The sequence below is a fragment of the Chiloscyllium plagiosum genome, unplaced genomic scaffold (assembly GCF_037043375.1).
Source record: "Chiloscyllium plagiosum isolate Xiang-an unplaced genomic scaffold, Cpla_swu_hap1 HiC_scaffold_49, whole genome shotgun sequence".
In the NCBI taxonomy this organism is placed as follows: Eukaryota; Metazoa; Chordata; class Chondrichthyes; order Orectolobiformes; family Hemiscylliidae; genus Chiloscyllium; species Chiloscyllium plagiosum.
In genome coordinates, this window is record NW_028270187.1 from 4,396,543 (window position 1) to 4,409,370 (window position 12,828).

The 12,828-nt window shown below is 45.9% G+C and overlaps 2 protein-coding genes and 1 long non-coding RNA gene across 3 annotated transcripts in view; all 3 read left to right on the forward strand.

Annotated features, from left to right (window-relative positions):
- The first annotated feature begins 261 nt into the window (after positions 1-261).
- Positions 262-657, forward strand: LOC148135409 (histone H2B type 1-O-like). The gene has a single exon (XM_087984753.1). It carries the CDS (start codon positions 277-279, stop codon positions 655-657), a length of 381 nt encoding a protein of 126 aa, XP_087840879.1. The 5' UTR covers positions 262-276.
- A 1,187-nt stretch (positions 658-1,844) lies between these two features.
- Positions 1,845-2,416, forward strand: LOC122546901 (histone H2A-like). Its single transcript, XM_043685517.2, has one exon. It carries the CDS (start codon positions 1,845-1,847, stop codon positions 2,232-2,234), a length of 390 nt encoding a protein of 129 aa, XP_043541452.2. The 3' UTR covers positions 2,235-2,416.
- Positions 2,417-3,839: 1,423 nt separating this feature from the next.
- Positions 3,840-12,828, forward strand: part of LOC122546242 (uncharacterized) — a 222,544-nt gene continuing 213,555 nt past the window's right edge. The window contains exon 1 of the long non-coding RNA XR_015755146.1: positions 3,840-4,326. This is a non-coding gene — a long non-coding RNA (uncharacterized LOC122546242). The remainder of the gene's footprint in view (positions 4,327-12,828) is intronic.

A 12,828-nucleotide genomic window follows, 5' to 3' on the forward strand; every position in this document is an offset into this window, starting at 1 on the left:
TCTGTATCACAGACACAAAACAAATCTCCCTCAGTCAGACTGACAGGAACAGAATCACCATCCACTTCACATTTCGTTGCAGATTCTGACTGATCCACATTGGATACCGCATAAACCAATCAGAGAGACTAGATTTTGTTAAATAAGTCGGTGTAAACTACCCAATCGGGAAACGGATTTACCACATCCCTCATTAGCATTGCTGACGTCGTCAGTCTATAAAAGGGAGCTCCGAGCCCGCTTTCCCTTATTCTGTGTCTGAAAGTGAGCGGTGCTATGGCTGATGAGAAGAAAGCACAGCAAGCCTCCAAGAAGGGCGCGAAGAAAATCATCAAGAAGGCGCCAGCGAAGGGCGGTAAGAAGAGGAAACGGTCCAGGAAAGAAAGTTACTCCATCTACATCTACAAAGTGATGAAGCAGGTTCACCCCGACACCGGCATCTCCTCCAAGGCCATGAGCATCATGAACTCGTTCGTCAACGATATTTTCGAGCGCATCGCGGGGGAGGCTTCCCGCCTGGCCCATTACAACAAGCGCAGCACCATCAGCTCCCGGGAGATCCAGACCGCCGTGCGGCTGCTGCTGCCCGGGGAGCTGGCCAAGCACGCCGTGTCGGAGGGCACAAAGGCGGTGACCAAGTACACCAGCTCCAAGTGAGGGACCGTATTACACTGAAACACACACATCCACAACTCAAAGGCTCTTTTAAGAGCCACCTAACAATTTTCCAGAGCGAGCTGAGCCATTTTTTTTTTAAGTGTTTTAGTGTGCATGTGATTCCTGATAAGGTGTTTTAACTTTTTGTACTGCATTCGCTTTTATAATGGGGGGTTGGTGGAGATGAAAATACATCACAAACGTGGGAAGGAGCTGACAGTAGATTAAGCACCGGTGAGTCATTGTTAGAAGTACGTTGCAAATTGACGATGGGGTGGGGGGGTAGCGACTTCATAAACTCCAGAGAGCAGCTGAAACAATGTGGAGTCATTTTTCACCTTAATTGTTCAAGTTGGGAAAGGCCTTGGAGTAATAACACTGGTTTGCCAGGGTTAAAATAAAACTGAAGTGCCCAAGTCCCACGAATTGATGTATTTTACCCTTTATTTTGAAAAACTTTGACAATGCGCGGATTTAATCCACTTTTTTCAGAATACAAAAGGCTGTCGATAAGAGGCTTTCAAAGTGATCCGAGAGCACACCAAAACAGCTGCCGGACTGAAATGTGGAGGTTTTTGCTGAATCTGATCGAGACCGATAAGGGAGGACAACTTCAAAACATCATCTAAACACCGTGTTCGCCATCGATACTGAGCCGGAAGAGTGTTGTGTGCTGCTTTATAAACATGCCGGGGTGTTATTGAAATGTGAAGTGAAAAGACAGCTTGCCCGTTTGTTTCAGCCTCTTCTCAAGGTTTAAAAAACAATCCACTCTCAAGATCAGAAATGGACAGATACAGGTCGGCAAATTTGGGAGAGTAAGACCGTGTGAAGTACACATTTGTAAACTCAAAGTAAATTAACATGAGAATTAATGTTTTTTAAACTTACTCAGTTTTTGTACTTCATTTCTAAGTGTAAAACGTACTCCTTTGTTTGGAAATTGGCGGGATTTTCAAATTGGAAAGAAAGCGGTTGATGGTTTGGCGCCGGGACTTTCCGCCCCCCTCCCCGTGCCCTCTCCGGATTGGGGAATGAGGCAGATATCTGATTGGGAATTGGAACAACATTAGGAGGGGCTGGACAATGGGACCAATCAGAAACGGCCGCCCCACCATTCCTCCTGAAGGTATAAGGGTCCGCAATGTGGGCGGAGTGCAGCATTCTTTGTGCAAGTATTTGTGACAATGTCTGGAAGAGGAAAGGGCAGTGGGAAAGGTCGCGCCAAGGCGAAGTCTCGGTCGTCCCGGGCTGGCCTGCAGTTCCCGGTGGGCCGTGTTCACAGGCTCCTGAGAAAGGGTAACTATGCTGAGCGTGTGGGTGCCGGAGCGCCGGTCTATCTGGCTGCGGTGCTGGAGTATCTGACGGCTGAAATCCTGGAGCTGGCCGGCAACGCGGCCCGGGACAACAAGAAGACCCGCATCATCCCCAGGCACCTGCAGCTGGCCGTGCGCAACGACGAGGAGCTCAATAAGCTGCTGGGAGGGGTGACCATCGCTCAGGGCGGGGTGCTGCCTAATATCCAGGCCGTGCTGCTGCCCAAGAAATCCGCCGCTGCTGGATCTGCTAAAAAATGAAGAGACCATTCTTGAATCTGACAACCCAAAGGCTCTTTTAAGAGCCACTCACAGCATCTGTGAAAGGAGCTGAAATCTGTCTGATTGAATTACTTGCCTTTTAATTTGTAGAGCTCTGGCCGTTGTACCTGCCATCGCTAAATTTCTATTTTCTTTTTATTGGATATTGTTACTGTCTGTGGGAGCAGAGGAAGATTATATCATGAAATGCAATTGTATGAGCGTCCTGAACTACAGGATTTCTTATTGCCTGAATGATCTGTTTTTAGTTACCATATCCTGTGAGTTTAGAATGGCGGTACGGACGTCAATCCCGATCGGGTTTGACCTCACATTACATTCACAATGCCTTTCAGAGCTGGTCTGACCCAGTGCAGTAACGAGTCAGTCGCTGCAGAATACAGTAAGGAACGGTCCCTGAGCCTGTGCGCTTTATTCTCTGCTCGGTTCACATTCAGTCTTTTATCCCCTGCATCTGGAGAGAGAGAGAACAGATTGAACACCAGTGACGCATTTCTCAGCTGTAAAGGCGGGAATGGGGTGAAGTGAATTGTCTGAACTTTAATTTCGTAATCGAAAAAGCAATCAACGTGTAAGTGCTCATGCATTCTCCTCTGTGAAACGTTCTGCTCTTTTATACGTGATGGCGGGCATTTTCAAATTTGAAAATGAACCCGTTGATCTCTTGGCGCTATTTTTTTCCCTTTCTCTCCTGCCTCCACCTCAGCACAAAGGGAGTCAATGAGGAGACGGGGTTTTTCCAGAAATATCTAACGCAATATTAAGAGTTGATGTTAAAATCACATTTCTTATTACTATATTTTCATACATACCGCAATCCCTGAATGAAGATTCATAAGTTGCAAATTCACTGCCAATAGAAACGCTAACTTCCGATAGAAATACTAATGTCTCTCTGGATGAGCAAACGGACTCGTATCCGCCGTGAATCAATCGAAAGCCCGCCGATTGAAACACCTTTAAAAGTTAATACAGTGTACACGGATCAAATTACAGAACCACGTTTTTATTTCATCCAGGTTATTACTTGCCCGAAGACTATTTGTAATCACTCCCTGAACAGGCAGATGGAAAGAACGAGCAATATAACATATCCGCAGGCTCCCAGAAACAAAACTGAGCCGAAGATCATGTCTCGGAATTATGGATACTGCAATATGTAACATTAATGTCTGGATTCCAAAATAAGTTTTTATTACTACTCATGACATGGACAGCCAAGTACGCATTGGTATTATTACTGAGCTAGACAGGTATTCACGAGAAAGAGGAACGAAGGTTACGGGGAACAGACAGAAGAGTAAGTTTGAGAAATGTCAGCAATGATCGAATGGCAGAACAAACTGGATGGGCAGAATGACCTAATACTGTTGCGACATGTTACAATTACAAATGACGACGCGATTCTTTACATGGGCTGACCAGGTTGCAGAACAGTAGAGTCTCGATTGGCCGAATAGCTGCTTATCTATAGTGTAGGAATACTTGCAATTTTAAAATCATTGGCCACGGTAAACAGCAACAAAGTGAACCGACCACTCTGAATGTTCTCTGCCGTACCTCAAAACACGGTATTAGTACATTTTTGGAATCGAAATGAGTTTAAAATCGCGATATATGTGAAATAACTGGCAACATTACACTCTGCTCTCCGTATGCGCTACCTTCCCATCCTCAGGTCTCCGCTCTCTGTCGGAGGGTTTGGGTGGCCTTTGGGTTCGCTGGAAAAGGGTCGCTTTATCCTCAGCCGCCGAATCCATAGAGAGTGCGGCCCTGCCGTTTCAGAGCGTACTTCTGGATTAGAGTGATGCTGGAAAAGCTCACTCCAGCCCCAACTGTATCTGGGACTGAACCTTTTCTCCCCAAAGCTGACTGTTCCTAACGAGAGGCCCTCCCCCAGCGCTGCCATTGAGGAGTATTTACTCAGTGAGTGCAAGAGGTTTGTTTGAAACAGACCGCAATGGAGAGATCAGCGCCCAGGGAAGCGAGGGAACAGCAGGCTCCTTCCAGCAGCACATCGGGATGGGAGCCTGGGACACAGAGGGGGCTCCGAGACCGGGATTGATTCGGGGTGAGTTCAGGGAGAACCGGGGGCTGTTTGTAAGAGGCCGAGCGGAGCAGGAACTGGTCCCGGAACTTGGAGTGAGCGGGCTGGGGGGAAGAGAGAGGCCTTTCTCGGGCTGTGTGTGGGCCTGCTGAGGGAGGCAGAGCGGGAAGAAGCTGCTGTCGGACATTCTTGGGGTTTACAATCCTCTGAACTCTGTTTTAATTTAATTCTGTTTTCCCGCTGTTCCTTGAGGTTGTGTGGACCAACTGTAGGAATGTGATACTCTTGTAAAAGGACATACACTGGGGTCTTGGTAAAAACATTAGAAATAGCGCCGTTTTTCCTCTTTCCAACAGGTAGTTGGGGAGTTGGATATTGAACATCCTGGTGGGTGAGTATTCCCATTCATGGGGCTGGGCAGTTGTTGCTCAGTTTCTGGATCCCACTCAATTGGTATCAAGTTAACAATAGCACAATACCAGATTATAGTCCAACAGGTTTATTTCGAAGCACCTCATGTTGTGTGATGTTTAACATTGTCCACCCCAGTCCAACACCGGCATCTCCAAATCAATTGGTATCGAATCACGTGAAAAACAAACACAATCCCCAGACAAGGAGCAGCTCAGGGCAACAATGGAATCAGATCAGTGGTTCTGATTACATTTTTAAAAAAACAACACAAATCCCAATGAAGATGCAATGAATGTGACATTGATCAGTTCAAAATTGCCAGATGAGCCTCATGTTGATTTACAGGTGGTGTCCCTGTGTCTTCCTCCAGAAAAACATCTGAGGGACTAAGACACTGTAATACTTAGTTCAAAGCAAAGAGTGACCAGCTGCCTCTAACAAATGGAAGGTATGTAGCCTATTGACGTTTACACACCAGTGTTGAAGATAGATAAATTGAATCCTCATCCAAAATAGGCATTCAGGAACTGCATTAAAATCTGCGGTTATTCAGAGCATTTTCAACATTACAATGAAGATAGACAATTAGGTCACATTGTTGCATCATTTCAACAACTATCCATAAAGGAGGGGTTAAGTACAGAGATGGAAGGAAAATGTGCTTACTGACAGGGCAAGAGTTACCGAAGAGTCATCGCGTCATAGAAACGTATAACATGGAAACAGACCCTTCAGGAGAAAGTGAGGACTGCAGATGCTGGAGATCAGAGCTGAAAATGTGTTGCTGGAAAAGCGCAGCAGGTCAGGCAGCATCCAAGGAGCAGGAGAATCGACGTTTCGGGCATGAGCCCTTCTTCAGGAATGAGTAAAGTGTGTCACCCTGCCCCCTGTAAAAACGCCATCCCATATTCCCAATTCCTTCGCCTCCGCCGCATCTGCTCCCAGGAGGATCAGTTCCAATACCGTACGACCCAGATGGCCTCTTTCTTCAAAGACCGCAATATCCCCCCAGACGTGATCGACGATGCTCTCCACCGCATCTACTCCACTTCCTGCTCCTCTGCCCTTGAGCCCCACCCCTCCAATCGCCACTAGGACAGAACCCCACTGGCCCTCACCTACCACCCCACCAACCTCCATATATATCGTATCATCCGTTGTCATTTCCGCCACCTCCAAATGGACCCCACCACCAGGGATATATTTCCCACCCCTCCCCTATCAGCGTTCCAGAACCAAATCCAGTATGGCCTCACCTCTTGTTGGCCTGTCTACATATTGTGTCAGGAAACCCTCCTGCACACATTGGACAAACACCGACCCATCTAACGAACTCAAGCTATAGCTTTCCCAGTCAATATCTTGAAAGTTAAAGTCCCCCATAACAACCACCCTATTACATTCACTCTTCTCCTGAATCATCCTTGCAATCTTTTCTTCTACGTCTCTAAGACTATTAGGAGGCCTGTAGAAAACTCCTAACAGGGTGACCTCACCTTTCCTATTCCTCACCTCAGCCCAAACTACCTCAGATGGCGAGTCTTCATCCATCATCCTTTCTACCGCTGTAATACTATCTCTGACAAGCAATGCCACACCTCCCCCTCTTTTACCCCCACCTCTGACCCTACTAAAACATTTAAACCCTGGAACCTGCAACAGCCAATCCTGTCCCTGTTCTACCCATGTCTCAGTAATAGCCACAACATTGAAATCCCAGGTACCAACCCACGCTGCAAGTTCACCTACCTTATTTCGTATACTTCTTGCATTGAAGTATACACACTTCAAGCCACTTTCCTGTTTACAGGCACTCTCCTTTGAGATTGATGCCATGTTCCTAACCTCCCTACACTCCAGGTCCTGCACCATAAAGCTACAGTCTAGGTTCCCATGCCCCTGCAGAGTTAGTTTAAACCCCCCCCACCAAGAGCACTAGCATACCTCCCCCCAAGGATACTGGTGCCCCTCAGGTTCAGTTGTAGACCATCCTGTTTATAGAGGTCCCACCTTTACCAGAAAGAATCCCAGTTATCCAGATACCGGAATCCCTCCCTCCTGCACCATCCCTGTAGCCACGCATTTAACTGTTCTCTCTCCCTATTCCTCAACTATCTATCACGTGGCACCGGTAACAAACCAGAGACAACAACTCTGTTTGTTCTATCTCTGAGCTTCCAACCTAGCTCCCTGAAAGCCTGCCTAACATCCTCAGCCCTCCTCCTACCTATGTCATTGGTGCCAATGTGGACCACGACTTCGGGCTGCTCCCCCTCCCCCTTAAGGACCCGGAAAACACGATCGGAGACGTCACGTACCCTTGCACCCGGGAGGCAACATACCAAACGTGAGTCTCTCTCGCCCCCACAGAACCGCCTATCTGTGCCCCGAACTATGAGTCCCCAATAACTATTGCTCTGCTCTTCTCCACCCTTCCCTTCTGAGCAACGGGGACAGGCTCCGTGCCAGAGGCCTGAACCCCATTGTTTACCCCTGGTACGTCTTGCCCCCCACAAGTATCCAAAATGGTATACTTGATCTTGAAGGGAACGGCTGCAGGGGGTCCCTGCACTGGCTGCTTCCTCCCAGTCCCCCTCACTGTCACCCATCTGTCTGCAATCTTTGGAGTTACTACTTCCCTAAAGCTCCGATCTATGACCCCCTCTGCCTCCCGAATGATCCTAAGTTCATCCAACTCCAGCTCCAGTTCCCTAACACGGTCTTGGAGGAGCTGGAGGTGGGTGCACTTCCTGCAAGTGTAATCAGCATGGACCACCTTGTAAGTGAATGAGATCAAGTAAATCTCCAATGAACCCTCCCCAGAGCTTGAAGATCCTCCCTTAAAAAAAGTGCCCAGCACTGAACACAAATATGACCTGACCAATGATCTGTGATTGAGATTGTGGGAAACATCAAAACTAGCACTATAGTTATTAAAAGTAAGATGACAGCAGAACTAATGTCAATTTGTCCTTTCCATATAGATGCTGACAATGAGTCGATGAAGTTCACATTCCCAACAATTACTGCAGATCTGATGCATAAGAGAATGTCCTAGTCTATAGTTCCATGGCTTGTCCTCACCACCCTTCTTAAACAGTGGCACCACGTTTGCCAACCTCCAGTCTTCCAGCACCTCACCTGAGACTATCAATGATACAAATATCTCAGCAAGAGGCCCAGCATTCACTTCCCTAGCTTCCCACAGAGTTCTCAGATACACTTTTATGCATTTCAAGACATCCAGCACTTCCTCTTCTGTAATATGGACATTTTGCAAGGTGTCACCATCTATTTCACTACTTTCTATACCTTCCATATCCTTTTCCACAGTTAACTCACAGCAGATGACTAACTTGGCTGGATTTCTTTTTCCCACCTGATGGAGAGCTCAAGGCCTGTAGGAGTGATCAGTCAAGTACACTCAGACCTGTCAATTAACTTTTCTTTCTTATGAATTATTGTCTTTCACTGTTATCTGTCTAATTAAGAACATGCAATGTTTTTGTAAACTTTTGTATAATGGAAGCCACTTTGTAACAGTAAATCGGAGTAGCCTGCTGGGACACTTGAAGAGCTGGTACCATACTCTCCTAGGAGAAAGTGAGGACTGCAGATGCTGGAGATCTACCTTTGAGCCAGTTCTGTATCCAAATGGCTAGTTTTCCCTGTATTCCATGAGATCTAACCTTGCTTATTGTTAAACACCTTACTGAAGTCCATATAGATCACATCTACTGCTCTGCCCTCATCAATCTTCTTTGATACTTCTTCAAAAAACTCAATCAAGTTTGAGAGACATGATTTCCCACGCACAAGGCCATGTTTACTATCCCTAATCAGTCCTTGTCTCTCCAAATACATGTACATCCTGTCCCTCAGGATTCCCTCCAACAATTTGCCCACCACTGAGGTCAGGTTCACCAGATACCCGGTTTGCCTTTACCACCCTTCTTAAACAGTGGCACCACGTTTGCCAACCTCCAGTCCTCCAGCACCTCACCTGTGACTATCGATGATACAAATATCTCAGCGAGAGGCCCAGTAATCACTTCTCTAACTTTCCACAGACTTCTTGGGTACACCTGATCAGGTCCTGGGGATTTATCCACCTTTAACCATTTCAAGACATCCAGTACATCCTCCTCTGCAATCTAGACATTTTACAAGATGTCACCATCTATTTCGCTACAGTCTATATCTTCTATATTCTTTTCCGCAGTAAATACTGATGCAATATATTCATTTAGTATCTCCCCCATTTTATGTGGCTACACACAAAGGCCGCCTTGCTGATCTTTGAGAGGTCCTATTCTCTAGCTAGTTACCCTTTTGTCGTTAATATATTTGTAAAAACCCTTTGGATTCTCCTTAATTCTATTTGCCAAAGCTATCTCAAGTCCCCTTTTTGCCCTCCTGATTTCCCTCTTAAGTATACTCCTACTTCCTTTAAAGTCTTCTAAGGATTCATTCGATCTGTACTGTTTATACCTGACATTTGCTTCCTTCTTTTTCTTAATGAAACCCTCAATTTCTTTAGTCGTCCAGCATTCCCTATACCCACCAGCCTTCCCTTTCACCCTGACAGGAATATACTTTCTCTGGATTCTTGTTATCTCATTTCTGAAGGCTTCCCATTTGCCAGCCGTCCCCTTACCTGCGAACATCTGCCTCCAATCAGCTTTCGAAAGTTCTTACCTAATACCGTCAAAATTGGCCTTTCTCCAATTTAGAACTTCAACTTTTAGATCTGGTCTATCCTTTTCCATCACTATTTTAAAACAAATAGAATTATGGTCGCTGGCCCTAAAGTGCTCCCCCACTGACACCTCAGTCACCTGCCCTGCCTAATTTCCCAAGAGTAGGTCAAGTTTTGCACCTTCTCTAGTAGGTACATCCACATACTGAATCAGAAAATTGTCTTGTATGCACTTAAGGAATTCCTCTCCATCTAAACCCTTAACACTATGGCAGTCCCAGTCGATGTTTAGAAAGTTAAAATCCCTGACCATAACTACCCTATTATTCTTACAGATAGCTAAGTGCTCCTTACAAGTTTGTTCTCAACTTCCCTCTGACTATTAGGGGGTCTATAATACAATCCCAATAAGGTGATCATCCCTTTCTTATTTCTCAGTTCATCCAGCATTCCCTGTACCTACCAGTCTTTCCTTTCACCCAAACAGGAATATACTTTCTCTGCACTCTCGTTATCTCATTTCTGAAGGCTTCCCATTTTCCAGCCATCCCTTTACCTTTGAACATCTGCCCCCAGTCAACTTTTGAAAGTTCTTGCCTAATACCATCACAATTGGCCTTCCTTCAATTTAGAACTTCAACTTTTAAATCTGGCCTGTCCTTTTCCATCACTATGTCAAACTAATAGAATTATGGTTGCTGGCCCCAAAGTGCTCCCCTACTGACACCTCAGTCACCTGCCCTTCCTTATTTCCCAAGAGTAGGTCAAGGTTTGCAACTTCTCTAGTAGGCACATCCATATACTGATTCAGAAAATTTTCTTGTACACACTTAACAAATTCCTCTCCATCTAAACTCTTAACACTATGGCAGTCCCAATCTAGGTCTGGAAAGTTAAAATTCCCTACCATAACCACTTTGTTATTCTTACAGATAACTGAGATCTCCTGACAAGTTTGTTTCTTAATTTCCCTCTGACTATTGGGGGGGGGGGGTCTATAAAACAATCCCAATAAGGTGATCATCCCTTTCTTATTCCTCAGTTCCACCCAAATAACTTCCCTGGATGTATTTCTGGGTACATTCTCCCTAAGTACAGGTGTAATGCTATCCCTTATCAAAAACACCACTCCCCCTCCTCTCTTGCCTACCTTTCTGTCCTTCCTGTGGAATTTGTTTCCTGGAACATTAAGCTGCCAGTCCTATCCATCCCTGAGCCATTTTCTGTAATTGCTTTGAAATGCCTGTCCAATGTTCCCAACCGTGCCCTGAGTTCATCTGCCTTCCCTGTTAGGCCACTTGCATTGAAATAAATGCAGTTTAATTTGTCAGTCCTAACTTGTTACATAGAACAATACAGCACAGAACAGGCCCTTCAGCTCACGATGTTGTGCCGAACATTTGTCCTAGCTTAAGCACCTATCCATGTACCTATCCAATTGCTGCTTAAAGGTCGCCAATGATTCTGACTCTGCCACTCCCACAGGCAGCGCATTCCATGCCCCCACCACTCTCTGGGTAAAGAACCTACCCCTGACATCCCCCCTATACCTTCCACCCTTCACCTTAAATTTATGTCCCCTTGTAACACTCTTATACCCGGGGAAAAAGTTTCTGACTGTCTACTCTATCTATTCCTCTGATCATCTTATAAACCTCTATCAAGTCATCCCTCATCCTTCACCGTTCCAATGAGAAAAGGCCTAGCACTCTCAACCTATCCTTGTACGACCTATTCTCCATTCCAGGCAACATCCTGGTAAATCTCCTCTGCATCCTCTCCAAAGCTTCCACATCTTTCCTAAAGTGAGGCTACCAGAACTGCACACGGTACTCCAAATGTGGCCTAACCAAGGTCCTGTACAGCTGTAAATTCACGACTCTTGAATTCAATCCCTCTGCTAATGAATGCTAATACACCATAGGCCTTCTTCAAGCTCTATCCACCTGAGTGGTAACTTTCAAAGATCTATGAATATAGACCCCAAGATCCCTCTGCTCCTCCACCTTACTAATAACCCTCCCGTTAACCCTGTATTCCGCATTCTTATTTGTCCTTCCAAAGTAGACAACCTCACACTTGACAGGGTTGAACTCCATCTGCCACTCCTCAGCCCAGCTCTGTATCATATCTAAGGCTCTTTGCAGCCGACAACAGCCCTCCTCACTATCCACAACTCCACCAATCTTCGTATCATCTGCAAATTTACTGACCCACCCTTCGACTCCCTTTTCCAAGTCATTAATAAAAATTACGAACAGCAGAGGACCCAGAACTGATCCCTGCGGAACTCCATTTGTAACTGGGCTCCAGGCCGAATATTTACCATCTACCACCACTTTCTGACTTCGACCTGTTAGCCGGTTTTCTATCCAACTGGCCAATTTCCCTCTAACCCATGCCTCCTGGCTTTCCGCATAAGCCTACCATGGGGAACCTTATCAAATGCCTTACTAAAATCCATGTACACTACATCCACTGCTCTACCCTCATCCACATGCTTGGTCACCTCCTCAAAGAATTCAATAAGACTTGTAAGGCAAGACCTACCCTTCACAAATCCGTGCTGGCTGTCCCTAATCAAGCAGTGGCTTTCCAGATACTCATAAATCCTATCCCTCAGTACCCTTTCCATTACTTTGCCTACCACCAAAGTAAGACTAACTGGCCTGTAATTCCCGGGGTTATCTCTATTCCCTTTTTTGAACAGGGGCACAACATTCGCCACTCTCCAGCCCCCTGGTACCACCCCCGTTGACAGTGAAGACAAAAAGATCATTGCCAACGGCTCTGCAATTTCCTCTCTTGCTTCTCACATAATCCTAGGATATATCCTGTCAGGCCCCGGGAACTTGTCTATCCTCAAGTTGTTCAAAATGCCCAACACATCTTCCTTTCTAACAAGTATCTCTTCTAGCTTACCAGTCCGTTTCACACTCTCCTCTTCAACAATACGGTCCCTCTCGTTTGTAAATACTGAAGAAAAGTACTCATTCAAGACTTCTCCTATCTCTTCCGACTCAATACACAGTCTCCCACTACTGTCCTTGATCGGACCTACCCTCATTCTTGTCATTCTCATGTTTCTCACATATGCATAAAAGGCCTTGGGGTTATCCTTGATCCTATCCGCCAAAGAGTTTTCATGCCCTCTCTTAGCCCTCCTAATCCCTTTCTCTGCTTTGTCCCTACCTGCCCTGACTGTTTGACTCGCTTCTGTTCTCAACTGAACCAGTCTCAGATTGATCTCTTTCGTCACAATCTCCCTGGGTCCCAACTCCCTACCTTACTAGTTTAAATCCTCCTGAGCATGTCTAGCAAATCTCCCTGCCAGTATATTAATCCCCTTCCAATTTAGGTGCAATTTGTCCTTCTTGTACTGGTCACATCTACCCCAAAAGTGTTTCCAATGA